The sequence below is a fragment of the Equus quagga genome, chromosome 15, assembly GCF_021613505.1.
Source record: "Equus quagga isolate Etosha38 chromosome 15, UCLA_HA_Equagga_1.0, whole genome shotgun sequence".
In the NCBI taxonomy this organism is placed as follows: Eukaryota; Metazoa; Chordata; class Mammalia; order Perissodactyla; family Equidae; genus Equus; species Equus quagga.
Genome location: NC_060281.1, coordinates 10552688 through 10573070, shown reverse-complemented (window position 1 = coordinate 10573070; position 20383 = coordinate 10552688). Strand labels below are relative to the sequence as shown.

General features: G+C 38.0%; 1 protein-coding gene across 24 annotated transcripts in view; it reads right to left on the bottom strand.

Moving 5' to 3' along the window:
• The window catches only part of DST (dystonin), a 439342-nt gene that overhangs the window by 48777 nt on the left and 370182 nt on the right, over positions 1 to 20383 (bottom strand). For all 24 annotated transcript variants that reach the window (XM_046639567.1, XM_046639575.1, XM_046639568.1 and 21 more), the window contains 8 exons: positions 19915 to 20241; positions 19115 to 19199; positions 17654 to 17895; positions 16522 to 16728; positions 6582 to 6701; positions 6286 to 6393; positions 4372 to 4590; positions 519 to 722 (listed from right to left, as the gene is read on the bottom strand). In XM_046639567.1, the coding sequence (XP_046495523.1) occupies positions 519 to 722; positions 4372 to 4590; positions 6286 to 6393; positions 6582 to 6701; positions 16522 to 16728; positions 17654 to 17895; positions 19115 to 19199; positions 19915 to 20241 (1512 nt within the window). The remainder of the gene's footprint in view (positions 1 to 518; positions 723 to 4371; positions 4591 to 6285; positions 6394 to 6581; positions 6702 to 16521; positions 16729 to 17653; positions 17896 to 19114; positions 19200 to 19914; positions 20242 to 20383) is intronic.

The window sequence follows — 20383 nt, the reverse complement described above, 5'->3', positions numbered from 1 at the left end:
TGGTGTATCTAACGACAAAAGCCAAACCTTGAAAACGGAAAATCTGTAGAAAATTTCAAATTCAACTTCTTGAAAAAAGATATTTCACAAAGGAAAAAAACCCCTTTCCAACTTTATATTATTTCTTTCTTATTCAGTCTATCATTCACAGTTTTTCTTCTTATTGTCTTCTTGGGAGTGTTTTATTAATAACGATAATAACACTTTCTTTTATCTCTCCCAATGGCAAATACTGCATTCTACTCTGGATGGACACTTATTTAAATATTTGGACAATGACAACAAGCATATGCTTCTTGAGTCACTGAAAATTATTTTTTATTTTATCTACAAGTGGGCAGAGAAATATAAGGACTGGACGCAAGCAAATATCAGCTCTGAAAGACAAAGGCATCAATACTCAGAGTTAATATAGTGAAATAATTTTAGCTGAAATTTAATCAGGAGGTCCAAGAAAATGTCTTTCCATGCTCTGCTGTTCAGGAGAACCCAATCACATTTTTGATGTAAACAATTACCTGAGTAGATTGAGAAATGGCTTCATCCAGTGCCACTGCTCGCTTTTTGACATCTTCTTTGATTTGACTGTAAAGGGTGTCAGCTGCCACATACTTCTCTTGGATAGAAAAACCTTCCCCTGGGCTCAGTTCCAGTAACTGAGGCCCAGTTTTGTTCATCTTATCTATATGAGGCTTGTGTTCGGCGATCAACTCTCGCAGTTGCTATAACAAACCAAACAGCTTCTCAGGATCTCAGGGTCACACCTCCGTATTACAGCTGTCTACACCCCAAAGCATCCAGCTGGCAAGAAACTCCAAACAAACGCCCTCCCCATCACCAGGCATTTAACACACAATGGCTCATACAATTCTTTGCCAGGAAGAGATGCCCCTGACATAAAGATTAAACAACAGTCTGGTCATGTCAAAGTTCCTTTAAGGGTACACACAAAAATGCTGATTGAGTGAAATACCGAATCCCAGTTCATTATGCATTTCATACCAAGAGCAGTACAACCTGACAAGAGTATTAGCCAAGGGTCATGATACAAATAAGGATTCTGAACTCACTATGTCCCCAACCTACAGAGACCAAGCCATAACTCTTGGTGTCTCTTTCTACACACTCATGATAGATACAAAAATTATTTAACAGGAAAGAAGGAAGGAAAAGGAAGGAAGGTATGAAGGAAAAGAAAGGCAGCTCAGTGGAAGGTAGACACAATGCTGAGAGAAAAAAACTATACATAAAGCTAAGTAAGGGGGATGTAATTCCACAAGACATTGTAATTATATGTAAAACAATATAAAATGTGCGCATATATACTAAATTATATATATGATGTATGAATCTATTATACATACATATATATGATATGTTTGATATATACATATGAATGAATCTATTTGTATTTATTTGAAAATGTTAAAGGCTGCAAGGGTAATCCATCTATCAAACATACAGCTATATACTGAGCATTATATGTGGGTATATTTAAGGAAAAATATGTGACATACAAATATTTTGCATAATATACTCTAATCAAGAGATACAGGAATATTTACACTAACGAATGAGTGTGGAATCCAAGTGGAGATCCATTCCTGCTGGGGAGACAAACATAGCTGGGATATCTACACTCCATGAAACCCAGGACCTCCACTGAGAGTTTTTCATGGGCCGAATACAAAACCACTCCCGGGGGCAGAGCTGTCTTTGCCTGCAGGATTCTCGGAGGCCAGCCGCCATGCAGCATTGAGGGGTCTTCCATTTGTACCACGTTATTCATTAGGGTTCCCATCAGCAGCTCTTTGTCCTCACCAGAAGGTATACCTCCTAACTGTTTGCTATCCAGCCGCTAATAGAAGCTTCTCTGAGAGAAATGGTATTCAGGAAAGACAATCTAGAGAAAAGCTACCAATCTTTTCCTGCAAATATTTTAACTTCTTTCATTGATCAAGAAGAATCACCAGGAAGGCCGCATACCTGGATTTTTACTCAAAGTGCCCACTAAAATCCGTCTACAAATTATTTTGAAAATTGTTGAAGTAACTGGTTCATTACATCACCACCAACCCCCAACGTAACATATTATTTTTGAAATGTTTCTGAAGGTGGCCTCAAAACTCTTTTGGAAAAGAGCTAAATAAACACAAATTCAACTTTAAAAAAAAGGAGGAGGGTCCAGTCTAACATGCTGCACACAAACGCGGGGGAAGGGCATTCTGTAATCTAGCTCCTGGGTGGTCCAGGTTGAGATTTTCTTATTTTTGTTTCATATTATTAGATCGAATCTTCATGCTGCTTTACGGAATGGAGATGGGGATGGTAGCATCAGCTAATATATAATCTCATGGAAAAGGAACATGTTGTACACGTTCTGGTTTCAATAATCTATAAGGCATGTTTGCAAGACAAGCTCACACTTAGTTATCAAGATACTCCCACATAAAATGAGAGATCTCTGCTGAGATTTCTTGAGTTGCCCGGAGTCAGAGTAGATTTCATCTGTGCAGCAGCACTAGGAGGCACCTTTCCTAGGGAAGTGTGGAGATAAACCTTTTCGCACCATTCCAGGACAGATAAGAGAACACCTACTAGACGCCTACTTAGGTGTGTGTACACAGGGAGAAAGGACCCCATAGGAGACGTCTTCTGCCTCAGATGTAATAAAATCATTCTTGGCAACATATCATCATGAGCCCAGTTATCCCGGAGATAGTTCATGTGACTTCAAGATATCTACTGTATGGTAACATGGCTCTCGGAGCCATTTTTCATTCCTAGCTAGAATGAACTAGATGTTCCCAAAAATAGCTGAAGAGGACGTTGTAAAGCTGCAGAAGAAATGCCATTCTAGAAGGCTGTAAATATTCTGAACAATTTAGTATGAACAATTTGAAGACTTGGCTATAATGTTTTTGTAGTTCCCTTTATAAATAAAATCATAAATTTCGTTAGCTGAAAGATTATGCAAAAAAAGGAAAATTAACTTTATTTTTATCATCCATTTAAAATTATTATTGATTAATTATATTAATTAAATAATATATATTCCATTATTTATTTATTAAAATAAAATTAATTTTTAAATTTTCAGTTCAATAATGTTCATTTCTATACTATTTGATGTTATGCCAGAAACATAGCTACTCAGATCTCACTTCAGAGTAGAAAAAAGTCCATGAAACATTTTATATTAAAAATCATTCAGTGGTAGGCATGAGGACTTCTGCAACAAATAAACATTTAAATTCAATTCTACCTAGTTTTTAAGTCTTTCTCCTGCCAAATGATTTAGAAAAAGGTCCATAAAATTTCCATTTTGCATTAAATAAAGTGTTCTCCAGAACTCGTTTCTAAATAAATACTTCAGTTAGAGATATTCTTCAATGCCAATATATTAAAAAGTAGACAAACAAGATTAATAAGTATGTCACATACTTCAAACAATGATGCAATGTACCCTGAGTTAAACTTTAGACACACACACACACACTGACTAGTCTCACAGTACATCTTGTACAGATCGGGGAGAATAATTATGCTCACAAGTCCAGAAATAGCAAGAACTCCCGATTTTTTCTGACAGTCTTGAACCCTCTCTCACGCAAATCTTTGCAAAATTTTAAGCTATGTTAACATTTAAGTGACTGCTGAAGTAACGGCTTCATAATGCCATTTTATATATGTTTAAAACATGATATATTTGTAGATGTACAAGACTCTCTAGTTTACTCATATACGCTCACAGAAGCAGAGAACTTCAAAGGAGTTCCACGTACATAAGAAGAAAAAAAAAAAATGGGAACAATTTGTCTTTATAATTCAGCATTTTTCCTTTTCATAGACTTACCTTTCACGACATTGTTATTTTGGCGCATTTGTTATGTTGTACATTTTCCCCAAGCTCAATGGCTTTGTGTGTACAATGTTGCTTTCATGTATTTCTACTCTTTGCTTACATTCTAGATGGCTCTAACTACTACACATAAAGTATTAAACAGTCAACATGTGTAAATTGAAAGCAATTCAACATACATAAATGGAAAGTACTTCAAAAGCGTATATCTCTAACATTTTAAAATGAGAGTTTTGTTTTGGTACCCAGACAGTTCAGATTGCACACTATTCTATGGAAGCCTTTGTGTAATTAATGACATATACAACTTGGTCAACATGCAGCAGTCTTCTCACTGTAACCCCTGGTCACAGTTAAGCACTGTGAAATAAACAAACTGTACAGACCAGAACACAATATTACCAAAATGTCCTACTGATGTAAGGTGTCTAACTGCATTTAAAAACACCATAAAAGTCATGATTCTCTTTTAACAGGAAATACAACATTCTCTTTGACACTGAGCTTACCCGATGTTCTTCTTGCTGTTGTCTTAGAGTCTCATATTCCAGGGCTGGGGCAGGAAGCTGAGAGATGATTCTCTGTGTTTCTGTCAGCCATGGCCAAAGCTCTTCATATGTTTCCCAGAACTGGCTGACCAGGGACTGTGCCCGCTCTAGCTGGAGATACCTCTCTGAGTTTACCTGGCAGATGGTGTCATAGTTCTTCAATACCTTGTCCAGTTTTTTCTAGAAATTAATATGAGGAAATGTGTTTAACTGGTCAGGTAGGCCAAATAGCACAAGTACTCCAGAATGTTTTGTCCAGCACTACATATCTGGCACAGACACTCAACAAACGTACGTTAAATGAATAAATCAAGAAAAGCTGTTTAGATCTTAACTGTTTATATGTATTAAAAAGCTCATTTTAGATTAAAGAAAAAGCCTCCATGTTTATCCATGTTGTTGCGTATGGCAGGATTTCCTTCCTTTTAAAGGCTGAATAAGATTCTACTGTATGCTAATGTTAAGTGTTCTTATCACAATAAAAAAATTGATATAATTGTAAAAAATAGTAAAAATGTGGAAACGTCTTAAAAGTACAACAACTGGAGATCAGGCCAATAAAATATGATATATTCATACAACAGAATTCTATGCAGTCATCAAAAATCATGGAATTTAATGACATCAGAACATCTCCAAAAAAAATATTAGGTGACAAACACCAAAATATAAATAAATAAGCAAGGCCTCAAGTTTTTATGAGAAAGACACTGAGCTCTCCAAAAATAATAAGCAAAATTCTCCAGCCATTCTTATAACGTCTTCTAGGTTAGAAAACAAGTCTCACATAAGTCTAGAAACATGTACAATGCTTTCTCAAAAAAATAGAGACTACATTTTGCTAATAAAATTGTAAGAGGAAGTGCAAGTCAATAAAATTAATTATATATATATTAGAATCAAAGTAGAATATTATGCTGTCACTGATTTTATGGGGTGGTCATAGTGATCTAGATTATGCTATAAATTCACATCACAAACTAACAGCAGAAGATAAAGCACAATAGTAATCTAAGAAACTACAGAATGACACACAGTATTTCATGATGATCTGTATTTTTCATGTCAGAATCTTTGCAAAAATAATAAACAAAAGATTAAATTACAAACAAGTAAATTGCCATTGTAGAGCATAAACAATAGAGAAAGTATCAAGATATAGTGTACACTCAATTACTTTGTCTATGGTATACCTTAAAAGCAGTATATACTCTTTAAAATGGGATCTTAGGCAGACACATTCATATAATTTTTTTTGCCATGGGGATGTTTTCCTACCAGAAGCATTAATATATATTAATTTCTTTAGGCTGCTCAGATGTCTGAATATGAATTGAACTAAACATTTTTACTGTGGCTGGTTTTCTAACAATTTAAAGGATCATTAAAACTACATAAACTGGAGGCTTCCTTAATTACTCAGCTCATTTTTTTGCTATACAGCTTACTTCATACAGAATGGATTTCAGTATTAGTGAGAACCACATATTTTGGTCTTTGTTTCAGTTCAAGAGGCCCAAATGTTCCTGAAGCATATAAACAACAGTTGACATACATAATAACAATTTATACTGAAAATAATGGCAATAATGCAGCTAACATTAATTGAATGCTTAATATGTGCCAGTTAGTCAAGGACTCAAACCTTAATAGCTTTTCTGTCTACTAGGAAAGATTGTCCCCAGGGCGATTCCCTTAAGGAATTTTTTTTTCTCTGTTATTCTGTAAGCTTGAAAAATGCCTTATTTAAGACAAATGGTTTAGCTGTTTAAATGGCAGCTGTGGATAAAGGAAAAGTGCTTTCCTAGGACTGAAAGCTCAACACATGGCATTTATTTAAGGGTCTCACTACCAGTCACACAGACAAGATGATACCTTCATTGATTGCTTTTCCTCTTCACTGCATGTGGTCATGATTTTATGTCCAGATTTAACAAGTTCATCAATAATATCTTTGTGTCTCAAAATCTCCATGGTGAACGTCTGTGATTTACCAAAATAAAGATTAAAAAAGGAGAGAGTGTGTGACTAAAAGGAAAACAATTAGGCAAAGTAGCTAAAAATACCAAGTTACACGAGAGGGGTCTTGCAAAGTACATCATGCGAGCACATTTCCAGACTTGGAGCACACAGCAAATCATTTAGATGCAACTGGAAATGTACTTCTTCACCTTTTGAACCTGCAGCTGAGCAGAGGTCTGGTCTTGCTCAAGCCTGATGTCACCCAGAGACATCAATTTCTTTTCTGTTTCAGTAATCCAGGATAACTCAGCATCAGCCGCTTGGTCAAACTAAACAAAAGATAAATAATTAGGTCAGCAAGTTCCTGTAACTGGTGCCAGAAAAACACCTATCTAGGTTTCTTTTAAATATCCTTATTACACAAGTGGAAAATCTGAGCTTATCTCTTCATAGCATCCTGAAATCATTCATGATAATGACTAAAGTTATAAAAAAAGGAGAACTTCGCACAGAGTAATTAAACACAAGCTGTTAAAACATGTTAAATCCATAAGACAGCATTAATGATTTGAAGACAGCTAACACTGTTGCCTTCTTTTTGGTAGTTCTAAGAATTTTCTCCTTAGGAGTACTATCCAAATTGAACAGCTATAAACCCAGTAGCTGGATACCATCTTTCAATCATTTCCTCCATCTGTTTAACTCTTATGATATGCAAGTAGCATTCTGATATCAAAGCACACAATTCCTAGGAAAAAGAATGAAATATTCCATTTATTTTACTATGTGTTTATAAGTGTATGTATAAAATATGTCTCCACGTATGCAGAGAATACCCCAAATGACTCACATATAATTTTTTACATCTCATTCTATAATAGCAGAAAACAATTTCAAGAGCATTCATAAATATGTTGAGATTTTATTTTCTTGACCATAAGAGTAATTCATGGTAGAAATTCATAAAGTGCAGAAAAATACACAGAAGAAAATTAAAACCTGGAGTTAATACTATTGGTATTTTAGTGAATTTTCTTCCAGAAGCTGAGAAAGATTTATAAAGGTCTGGGATAATACTGTATAAACATTTTCATATCCTGCTTTTTCATTTATTATGAATGTTTACCCTGTCATATTCTTTTAAATGTGCTTTTTAAATAACATCATTGTATTCTAGCATACCTGGATATTTTCATCTAGGCTCTCTGCATTTTTTGCTATTATATGAACAATCCTGTAATGAATATTCTTGTGTATAAATCTGTTGGCATCTCTAATTAGTTCCTTAGGGTAGAGTCCTAGAAGTTGACTACCAAGGAAAGAGCAGGCACATGTTCAATATTTCGCATCACATAAACCCGAATGCCTTCCAGAGCCAAGCAGTTATCATAAATGAGTAAAGCTGGCAAGTGACACCACGAGCACCAATGATAAATGGTAACTAACAATGACCTCAGTTGGAAGATTTAATGGGGAATGGACATTGTGAGTATTCAAGTCTTGTACTGCCAAAACTTCTAAGTTTTCAAGAGAATCTAGAAATCTAGATGGGGGTAGGGGAATAACTGGGTGAGGGGAGAGAAGGGTGGAGATAAGAAACTAGATTGGAAAATAATTTATGCATTCCTGCAACACTACACAGACTCATGGGAAGACAGAATAATGTACTTTTCTCTGTTCCTTGTAAGTACACCTAAAAACCCTGGGCATTGTATATAAAACATACATAAGAAGACTTGAAAGGAGAGAGGAAGGAACTGCTGTGGGCCCTGGGACCCAAGGAACAACACAGTGGTGAGTTCCCTGGGTTTTCGTCGTGTCTCACATAACCTTAACTGGATACTGCAGAACTAGTTACCCAGAAACACCAACAGGCACAAAGCCCCAAGAAAAGCCAGTTCTCTACCAAAGGACCAGGAAAAGGGCAGCTTGGCAAGATGGAAAACTTTTAGACAATAACAGCTCTACTCTAACTAAACACCACAGAAAAAAGCTGTGGTCCCACCCATGCCAAGAAAGGCCAAATGGGGAGCCTAGATTTCCACCCTCATGAGACTATAAAAGGCGCCAACACCCTCCTAGGGTGACATCAGAGAGGTCAAGCAGGGAGCGAGAACTTTCACTCCCACTGGCCAACACTAAAGTCCCTGCTCACAGTGTCAGTGGAGACCATGTGGAGAGGCCACCCTTCCTCCTCTCCTGAGGGGTGGTGTCAGAGAAGGCCTAGAGGAGAGTCAGGATATTCACCACCGCTCAGTGGGAACGTGGCCACCTTCACTGTGGTGCCAGTAAAGACCACCTGGAGATCTGGAACTTCCACTCCCATCCAGCAGAAATGAGGACCACTCCCCTTAGGTGTCATGAGAGGTTGAATGGGGAACCAAGACCTTTACTTCCACCTCGTAGCACCCCCGCTTCTTCTGCCAGAGTGTTGGCAGAGAAATCCAGTTAAAACGGAAAGTTTAAGACCCAAGACCCAGAACATAACACCCAGAACCAAGAAGATCTCAAACTGAACTAAAGATAATCAACAGACATCAATACCTAAATAACAGAGATGTTAGAATTATCTGACAAAGATTTTAAATCAGCCGTGATAAAAAGGCTTCAAGGAGCAATTTCAAACACAGTTGAAACAAATGAAAAATTAGGTGCCCTCAGCAACAAATCAGAAAGTCTCAGCAAAGAAACAGAATATATAAAGAAGAACCAAATGGAAACTTTAGAACTTAAAACTATAATAACAAATAAAAAGTTCAGTGGGTGAGAGATCAATGAAATGGACAGAGGAAAGAATCAGTGAAGTAGAAGACAGAACAACACAAATTGCCCAATACAAATAATAGAAAATAGACTGAAAAAAAATATCAAAGAGCCTCAGGGGCCTGTGGAACTATAATAAAAGATCTAATATTCGCGTGAGTGGAGTCCCAGAAGCGGAAGAGAAAGAGGTTGTGGCTGAAAAGTACTCAATCACTCTTGAAATGGGAACCAGAAAATTATAGAAATGGAGACCAGATTTGTGGTTGCCAGAAGATAAGGAGAGAATAGAGGTGGGAGGGAATAGACATGGCTATCCAAGGGCAACATGAGGGATCCTGGTGGTGATGGAAATGTTCTGTATCTGGACTGCATCAATGTCAGCATCCTGCTTGTCATACTGTACTATGGTCATGCGCCACATAACGATGCTTTGGTCAACAAGGAACTGCATATACAACGGTGATCCTATAAGATTAGTACCATATAGCCTAGGAGTGTAGTAGGCTATACCATCCAGGTTTGTGTAAGTGCACTCTATGATGTTTGCACAGCGACAAAATCACCTAAGGACGCATTTCTCAGAATGTGTCCCGATCGTTAAGCAATGCATGACTGTATCATTTTACAAGATGTTACTACTGGGGAATCTGGGTAAAGGATACAGTGGGATCTCTATTATTTCTTCCGATTACATGTGAATCTACAATTGTCTTAAACCAAGTTAATTAAACAACAACTCTGTGTGGGTAACCACTCATCTGTAAGTTCCTGTTTGTATTCTCTCTTTTAGATTTATACGCCAGCTGTCCTTCACATAGGATGTACTAATTATATTCCCACAAGCAGAGTTTTGCTGTACCCTAGTCACCATGGTATATAATTTATTTTTTAATAAGATTTGTCAAACTTATTGGTGGACTTTCCTTAATTATAAGGAAATAACCTGCCAGCAGTAATCTGGCACAAACATTAACAGCACTGATTAAAAGTATTGTTACGGTCTCAATCTCACAAATAAAAAATAATAAATTATAGAAGTGAAAAATACCTATTATTAAATTATGATGAAAAATAATCATCAAAAATATCATGAACCCACTTGCTTTTACTTTTACCAAATGATGAATGAATAAACAAATATTGAAACCATTTGCAGGTCAATTTCTTTTAGTCAAGAGTTTAGACAGAAAAAAGAAATTAGATAATCATCTAAATAATGGGCCCAAATCAGAAATAAATAGGGATTAAAATAATAATCTTACCTTTATCTTTAAAAAATCAATTGCATAAGGATATCAAAGGGAAGATACGGCTTAACAGACCTTGGCCTAACAATCTCTAGAAGGGCCACCAGAACAAAAGCTGAATATACACCAACATCACCAAAAAACAATGGGAAGTCAGGCTGCTTTAAGACGACCAGGCAGTCACAGAATCATACGTGCTGACTAGAACACATTCGTCACCCTGGGCTCTCCTTCGACTGTCACACATTTAAGAGGATCAGTGACATGCTAAAGCTGTTCCAGATAGAAATTCAGAGCTTCAGCCGTCAGAGTTGGTGAGCTCCCTTACGAGGGCAGTACTTCTAAAAGGACTGTGTGCACATCCAGCAGAACGACTTATTTCTCCTATATTTCCCATAACATTATTTTTTAGTGAAGGCACACTTTTCAAAAACTTTATCAAAGAGGGTCATGGTTTGCACATAGTAGTGTTAATAAATGTTTTATTCACCTATTCACTACTTTTTCTGCTATTTGGGACAAATCAGAACAATGTGTACTACAGAGGGAATCCTGGTAAACCATGTGAAAAATTCTATCTTGATCTGGTTCAATAATTTTTGAGTCACTTAGTTTCAAATGGAACTACTCATTTGCAATTATTGATCAACATGAAAAAGAAAAAAACATTTCATCCACTAATTCAGCAGCTTCAGATGTGGAAAAAGAAACCTTCATGAAAAGCAAGTGGAAAAGTCTTCTATGCACGGATATTAGCTTTCAAGCTGTATATATACAACGAACCTTTATTACATGATTCCTATGATTCACTTAAAGAGTACAAAGCAGAAAAACAGTCCAGCCCTTTCTACCTGAGTGTAAATGCTGCAAGATATTGGAATAAAATTTAATAGCGACGACTTTTTTCTTCTATTGCTCCTTGAAAAAATAAAGTGACGCACCATCCCTCTTGTTTGTGTTCAGGCTATTTTTAGTATTTATATGACCGGCCTAATAAAGAAAGCCAGTCTGTTAGTGTTAATACTAGTTTAATACTACGCCTCTCTCTCTCTCTCTAAAAAAAAAAAAGTACCCAATGAAAAACAGCATGATGATACCATCTAAGTTGCCAAAATGGAAAGCTGAAACTCAAACATTGTTTCTTTAACCAAGGCAAATATTTGCTCTGCTAAAAGAAAACAAGACTTCAAGCAGAAACTTCCCTTCTGTCCTTTAAGAAATTTTTTTATTAAATTAGCAAATATTTATTGTTCACCAACAAACGGAATAGTCACAGTGTCTACAGTAAGCAATTTACAGCAAAGCAAGGCATTTTACTTAGGTCTGTAACTCTTTCAAATGACTATTTAACATGTGTATCTCTAATGGGCCATAACAACCACATTTCACACATGAGCAACGTGGAGAGTAAATTTACTAGACCAAATTTTAATAAATTTGCTTACTACTCATACAAGTAGGAAAAACTGACTGCAGATAAATTGTAGATAATCTTAGCATCCAAAACTGCATTCTGGGAAATATCTTAATAGGTATCATCAGTGGGGTCTAACCATCAACCTGAGCTACCATAACTCCTATCATAGTTGACCTAGCATTTCAGAAATTTCCTACAAGTTAGTAAAAGATATTTTAATTGGCTAGCTCTAAATATTCCTGAAAAACACTCTCTAAAACAATAACAGCTAGCATTCTATTGAACACACTGCTCTAAGTGCTTAACGTGCGATATCCCTTTTCATCTTGACAACTGTATAATGTGGGTTTTACCATTAGCTCCATTTACAGCTGAGAAAAGTGAGGCAGAGAGAAGTTAACTGATTTACCAGCGATTACTCAGCTAGTAAATGTTGGATCTGAGATTCGAACCAAGGTGGTCCGAGCCCTAGTTGCCAAGTTGTGTCACTTGTGTTTGTACATAGTTTGGGCTTCATGAGCTCAAAATATTCACGTGATTTCACCAAAAATGGCTCGAATACCACAACAGTCAGTAAGTGGTCGGTTTTAACTTACTACTTAAACACTTCTCCGATCTCTGACAAATTGCTTTTGTACTTATCTAGAAAGTTTCTCTTGAGTGGAAAGGTTGAAGAAAGACAGAGTGATAAGAACCTTAATCTCAAGGACATCCTTCTACTCCCTTCCCCTGGCGGGATCTTATCACTTTCTTTTGATTAGCATTTCCTTCCATTTTGCTTCGAGTTATGGTATTTTCCCACCCCCAACACCTGGAGGGTCTGCACAAATCGCACTTCCCTGGGGGAGGTTTCCTTCTAGTTCTTTCAAAGAAACAAACAGGTGTTATTTTTCTCCAAAGCTGATTCCCAATGACCCAATGAGCTGTTTACATTAAATGCACCCAAATCACCAACCCCTGTGCCTTCTCACTGGGGTTATTACGGCCAGCTAAAATAACCCAAACCACCAGAACTGCCAAGAGTGCCTGCGATTCCCAGACCCAGTGAGGCACACGCGTTCTAGCAACCTCTGACAACTACATTTATAAGAGGCCAAGGACAGTGAACTTCTCTCAGGTTTAAACAATTACAGCGGTCTGAGTTCAGGCTACAAGTCTGTACATCTTTCAAGCAAAAGTGCCTCTCCCCTTCCACATTGCCCTTTTGGATCCAATTGCAATTAGAGAAAAAAAGCAACAAAGATCTGTTACTTTGTGTAGGGGTTTAACATGCGAAACTATGTACAGTTTCTAACTCAGATAATGGCATGTATTGTGGGAAGGAGGCAGCTGTTTTGTTTTTTAATAAAACTCGTCACCACTATTTACACTAAGCTGCCTTGCTTCCACTCAGATTTTTCCTAAAAGTAATGAATGGGCCCAATTCTTTCAAAAAAGAATATCCTCTTCAAATGTGTAAAATCAGATTTAGGGGCTTTTGACTGGCAGCACTGAGTGCACGTAGGCCTCACTCATTTGCTCATCATTGAGGCTATTCAATTATTTTCCAAATAATAAACATCAGTCAAATTTACAGAGGGCCCTCGGCTCTACAATTTCAAATTTCAATGGCACATCTTTTCAAAACTGTTATTGTGATATAGGATTAACAGGAAAAATCTAACCATGTTAAATCAGGACTGTTTTAAAAACAAATTTATACAGGGCGGTTACAAAGTACATGCTAATTAGAACATATCTGTAGACTCCCTTCCCTTCTCTCTTCAAACTTTTATTTTTTTTCCATATTTTCCTGGACACCCTTCATGTCGACGTTTGGAAGCCAGCACTCTGTGATAGTGGCCTGACTGTCCACAAAGTCCCATGCATTTGTGAATTCCAAAAACCAGGTGACAACATTATAAAGGAGGTAGATTTGCATATAAACAACCTTAATGCTGGGCAAAAGACAAAACATCTTAAGAGAAATTTGTTTGGAAAACTGAACATTCAGTTATTTAAAATCTAGTTTAATTTAGCCAGGTTATTCAGGGACAAAGCATTAAATCTATAAGTTTAAAAATTACCAAGTCACGTTCAAGGCACACAGCCTCACCCCCTCACTTGAAGGTATGGGTATGTTGGGGTTAGGGATCTGGGAAGAAGCAGCTGTCAATAAAACAAATTGTTGTGACTGAAGGTATGTCTAAAACGATGGACTGTGACTAGATCATGTGTAAGTCTCAGATGGAGAAAAGACACAGAGTGGTAGATGATTTGTTTTTACAACAAAAAACAGTATAAAATATGTGGCTAACATCTAGGTCCAAAGATTTTTTTTTTTTTGCATCATTCTTTTTATATTTCATGGATGTGTTATTATTGGGTGAACAGAAAATGAGTATTTTAGTATCAAACTATACTCTGGCCCTGATTCCAAACACCTCTAAGTGGGCAAAGTTATAAAATAATATCAATGATATATAAGTATTAGCACTTCATAAACTTAGAAATTATGAGTTTAGAAACTATTGTTTTGAGTGCAAAACTAAATCTCTGTCAAATCAGAGAGACAGGCACAATTTGTTCTTCAACATGCCTAGAGTGTTATTTCATGACCCTTTCAGTGTTGCGTTCTCGTGTCTCATAGCCCTTATAGTTGGAAATCCTCGCATTACATCTATTTTACTGCAGTAATGGCACCTTCCTTCAAATTATTGAAAGAGGTTAGAAAAAAAATAAATCACCTCGTAGTAGTTTTCCTCTCTACATAATGTATGAGGAGGCACGGCCATGAGATAGAATGGGATTGGATTAAATTCTGGCTGCAACTCCACCATGTCCTAGCTGGGGGACCACAGGCAAGTCACCTCACCACACACCGCACATGTTCCTCCCAGCTCTAAATTGCGTGTCTGTTTAGCCTTCCTGGAGCTATTTCTTTTCTTTTTGATGGCTTAAGTACATTTTATTGGTTTTCTTTATTACTAGAAGTATTTCATCAGACAGACTTGCAGGCATTTCAAAGGAATGCAGATATAAATACAGAATAAATCCACATGAACAAGCAGAAGATATTAACGGCACTAATATCAGCTGTATGACCTCCTGGTAGTAAGATACTTTTACTACATGCATTCTCTCTCTCTCTCTCACTCTCAAAAGGAAGGCTGGAAGGATACAGACCACGTTGTTTACTCATTCTTTCTTCCAAGAGTTTTTCTATCTTCTTTCAGAAAATCTTGAAATTTTCTATAAGGAATGATTGTATCAGGAAAAAAAAACCCCACAATAATTGTTATTTTCCTAAAGGAGATATGTTTTGGGTTCTAGAAGATATATACTGATCTGGTTACTTTTTTCTTTTTTTAACTTTGGAAAACATCTGCAAAACCTTCAGTAGAACTGAGCTACAGTAAATGATCTTGGCACAGGTCAGAGTTTACTAAAGAATGCAAGCTAACCTGTCACCCTGACCTTATTACTGTCCTACTCCATTGAACTAACCAACCAGAGTCAACTTCTCAAGAAAAATCTTACTCCCAAGAGTACAGAATATTTGTCTTGCTATTTAGAGAAGTCTTCAGTGCCAGTTCTGAAATGCTGAAATAAACCTTGGTGAAAAAAATTCAGTATTTTCATATAGTTGAACAAACTTCACCCCAAAAAAAGTACTTATTTTCCTATAATAATGAGGCATACAAATTCCTCCAAACTTTGCTATCAGAGTCATGTAAACACATTCCTCGGGCATGAATGCCCTCCCTCGCAAAAGTTTCTTAGGCAGGCTTTTTGCTATCATTGTGTTTCATCGGCTTTTGTGATTCTGAAGGACAACCCTGAAACGAGGAGTGGAGTGTTATGCTTAGAACTGTATAAATTACACTTTTACGGCAACCTTAGAAAATTAATTTTGGATGCTCCCACACCATCTGCTTGCTTTGTGTTTCTAGCTTTTGGCGTATGTTAGTAAAAGCTTGGTCACCTACCTCCCCAACCTCTGTTCTATAGTACACTGCAATTCCACACTAACCCTGCCACCGAAAGTTTGCTGTGTCTGATGACTTAATACAAACAGAGATTTCAATAAAAGTTAATCAGAATGTCTATCATAAACTTCTATTTCCAGGACCCCACTCGTTGCCCACAGTTTTCTGGGGGAGCTGTGGCCAAGGGCTCAGTGCCCATAAAACTCTCTGGAACCATAAACTCTGCATGAGTCGCAGACAGGTCAGAAACTATCATTTTTTTCCCCTTCAGTCATCTTCAGAAGAAACTCTACACGACCAACAAGACTGTTTCCTTTCTATAAAGAACACAGCCTCTCTTTGCCATAGCTGTGTGTCAATGAACAGTCGATACTGACTTACATGATCACTCAAAATATTTACTCGCGTACAGATTAGACTTAGCTAAGGCACAAAATTCACATCAGACGTATGCACAGTTGCAGACAAAAAGCATTTTGTTAGGAAAGCAGGGCTGGTCTTGCCAGTGGCTGACTTGCTGAGGATACGTCTGGGAAGCCAGGAGGCAGATGGCTGCTAACAATGTCCAGATTAGCCTTGCCCTGGCTCTCAGATGGCAAAGTAACGCAGTCAAATTCTTTCCAAATCCCCTCTTTCATTTTTGAAGCATAACAAATGAATGGAAACACTATTAACAGAAAGCTTTGTTCAGGTAAAGGCTCTGGGAGTAACTGGAGAAAATTTATTGCCCGGAAAACAGACCACTTGCCCCTACCTGCTGTGACCGCAGAAGGGCGGCGTCAATCTCCTCCACCTTCTGGGTGATGGTGTCATTTACTAATCGGTAGCGGTCATTGTCCTCAGCCACCATTTTTTCAAGTCCTTCCCTCGCCCTCCATGGTACCAGCTCCAGTAAGGCGCCGCTCACTTCATTAAGGGAGTCCAATACGGCTTTTCTGTTCTTAGCTTCCTTTTTCAGTTCCTGAAAACAGAATTAAGAAAACATACAAATCTGTGGGTAATGCTTAAGAGTTTGAACAGGCTTTTCCTCTAACTGTCCTTGGGGCCAAAGTCCTTCGCAGGCCAATAAGGCGACGCATTGGCCCCCTTAGTTTCAGTTAAGTCCTAAAACCTTTGTTATGGAAAGCCATTTTGTAAAAAGGAAAGTGTTTCCTGAGAAGTTCCAAAGAACAATTCACTTGGACAGGCGGCAAGATGTTATCTTTGAAATTTAACACAAATGTTTAAAATTTGGGAAATGAAATCAAGCAAGTTAACATGCATTATTCTTCGCTTTCTGGTAACCTCTAAGTAACGGGGTACCAGAAAAGTGAAATAAAGAGGCAAGTCCAAGCCAGAATGAAGTGACCCTCAAAACGAGGACATACTGGCTTTAAGCCATCCTGGCTGCTGGACCATCACAGGCTGCTCTCACGGACTCCCCTTCACCCACATGTGATCACTTCAGGGATGATGAAAACAGAGGCCCGTATCTCTGAAGAGAAGGATTAGCAGGGTGGAATACCACTTTTGCAACATAATTACAAAAGCCACCTCACGTTATGCATCTATCTTACAAAAATATTGTTATTTTAATGAATTACGTGTATCACTGAAACAATGGCTATTTCCCCTTTTTTTCCTGTTTTCATCATTCTCCCTCTTGTGTAATAAACCATACTCTCAACCATAAGACTCTGGATACAAATTATAATACACTGTTTTCATCTCTGGGCTCCTGAAAGTTTAAACAGTTGATCTGCTGCCAATTTCTGTTGGGTCCCCGCCCACCAAGGCGTCCTTCAGCACATTCGCAAGGATATGAGATAATCATCATCTCATTCCTCTGTGAGTGAGGCTCCCTAAAAGATCACAAGTCGATCCAAAACGTAGAAATCAGAGCATACCTTCTGCCTCACTTGTGCTTCGCTTGCTGCTTCTCCCTTCAGGACCTGAGTTTCGTAGGAAAGCAATTCCACCTCCACTCTGTCCAGCCAGGCGCAGAGCTCCTCGTGCGTGGAGTGCAGGCGCCGTGCAAGCTGCAGGGCCTGGTCCAGGGTCTTGGCTACATCCGTGCTCAATTTAGTAATGTCTTTGTACCTTGCTTTAATGGCTTCCAATTTATCTTGAATTATTAAAACTTCATCACCTAAAATGTCAAAGGCATGTTACACCTCATGAAAGGAAAGAAAAGCCTGGGGGAGGGTTTCTTCAGATATTAATGGGCACTGATGGGATTTGTTGGGGTCGGGGGGGGGGGGGGGGAACATTTTTCTAAAGATGATCTGAGCCAAGAGAAGCCCTTGGCTAGGTTTTAATCTTTCCCAGGATTTCTGGCAAATCTAAACAGCTCTGAAAATGCAACGATAAAGACTGGAAAGAGTTCCAGTGCCTTCAGTTATGTGGAAAGCATCCCCTTGACATCTACCTGTAGGGTGCTTTCAGTTTCCAAGCATTGGGTTAAAAACTGCTGGGGTCAGATACTGACTTCATGGCCTGCCACCCTGCACAGGACACAGCCTCTCTGTGCACCTGGTTCCTCATCATCACACCGGGATAAGAACAGAACCTACCTCATAAGGCTGTGATAAAAACTCAATGAATTTATATTCGCAAAGTGTTTAGAACAGTGCCTGGCATATGTGTGTGTGTGTGTGCGTGCGTGTGTGTGCTACATGTATGTGTACACTAAAAATAACAAACTCATCTGCACTATTCCAGAAGATCCTCTCTTGCCTGTATCTTATTTGCAGACACCCAGAGAAACTGAGTCCTGGGTTCAGGAACCTCCCAGTTCAAGGTTCTAGATACTACACTGAATTCCTCTAACTCATAATTATGGTACTTTCCCCCACCACAAACATACCCTGAACTGGATATGGGTACAATGAAACTTTCCCATGGCCAAAGGAATTACTAAAATAAGTTAGTTTGTATCTATTTTCTTAGTGATTTCAAACATGGAGAAATGAAGCCTGGGTATGGGCACAATGTGTCACTGAATGCAATCTATCTTAAAGTTAAAAAAATTTGTCTACAACCCATGTGCTCATCTAGAACAACTGCCTTCCACAAGTGGAAAACTAATGTAACTCCGCCGTGGGCTTCTCTGTCTGTCTCCTGCGCCACAGTGCTGTGTGTTATGAGTAATACACACAACTTCCATTAAGAACTCAAGTGAGATCATGAGAAAAAAGTGAGATCATGTTCCCAAACCCCCTTGATGGGTATTTAAAGCATTCTCCAGAATGAAGTCTTGGAGTGGCCCCAAAATTATTAAGTGTTTTGGTTTTCCCCCATCCCTAAAATATTTTGAAAGCAATGCAAACTGCTGACTGCAGGACGATTTGATGTGGAAGGTGCCTCACCTGTTGTCTGTTTAAGGAGTTCTAAACCATTCAGCAATGCCTGATCAACATTTTCTTTTCTGAGGAGGATGTCCTCTTGCAGAATCTAAAACACAGGTACCATTTTTATGTGGGGGAGGAAAAAATTTAAATAAGGATTAGCATTAGTTAATCTTAGAGAATTTTAATTGGGTTTCATAGAGATGTAGCTGAGTAAACATCTCACATTTTCAAATACTCATTATTGTTCCCATGTTTACCCCTGCTTTCGCCATTGTGGCCCATGTCCCATGGTCATCCACCAAAATTCACAGCACGCTCCCTTTCAGAAAATGGGCTATATGGGGATACTGGAGGACTGGTTACTTAGGGGTCCTCGTCTACAGTAATAAAATAACAAAATGAAAAGTGAAAAATGCAGCTATTGAATAAATTAAAACTCTTTTTTAAAGTGACTTCATTAGGGGCTGGTCCTGTGGCCTAGTGGTTAAGTTCAGCATACTCTGCTTCAGCAGCCCAGGTTCCACTCCCGGGCATGGACCTACAACACTTGTCAGTGGCCATGCTATGGTGCCAAACCACACAGAAAATAGAGGAAGGTTGGCACAGATGTTAGGTCAGGGCGAATCTTCCTCAGCAAAAAAAAGAAAAGGAAAAAGAAGCGACTTCATTAAAAGTAACCAGTATACACAGGTCAAGTCTTTTTTGAGTCTAGCAATTCACCCAAATCAAAACAAACATAAAATAATAGAGAAATAAGGAAGACTGAGAAAATAATGACAACTGAAATGAAAAAAGTAAAATAAAATAAATCAAAATACCCGAAGTTCAGCCTGCTGCTTCCACAGCCCCTCAGGGCTGCAATCCTGGACTGAGAGCTTGCTCAGCTTGTCGTGCACTTCATTCAGCCAATTCATCAGCTCAACTTCATCTTCCCCAAAAATCTTAGCATTACATAAGGCCTGCTGGAGGAGCTCAGACCTGCTGTGACTTTTCTCTTGCATCTCAATGTACCACACTTGAGAGAAGTCTAATTTATTCTGTACCATATCTTTATCCTCCCTGGAGCTCAAAACCTTTAAGGACTGGCCAATGCTAACAGCCTGGTGTAAATGTTTATTGTGATTGATGATGTCATCTTCTAAGGCCTAAATAAAGTTAAAAAAAAAAAAAAGAGAAACAAAAGGAATGGACAAATGAAAATGAAAACATAAATAGAAAACATAAATAGAATGAAAGGATGACATTTGAAATGGGTTTAGTCTGCAATTACACATAACACAACAATAG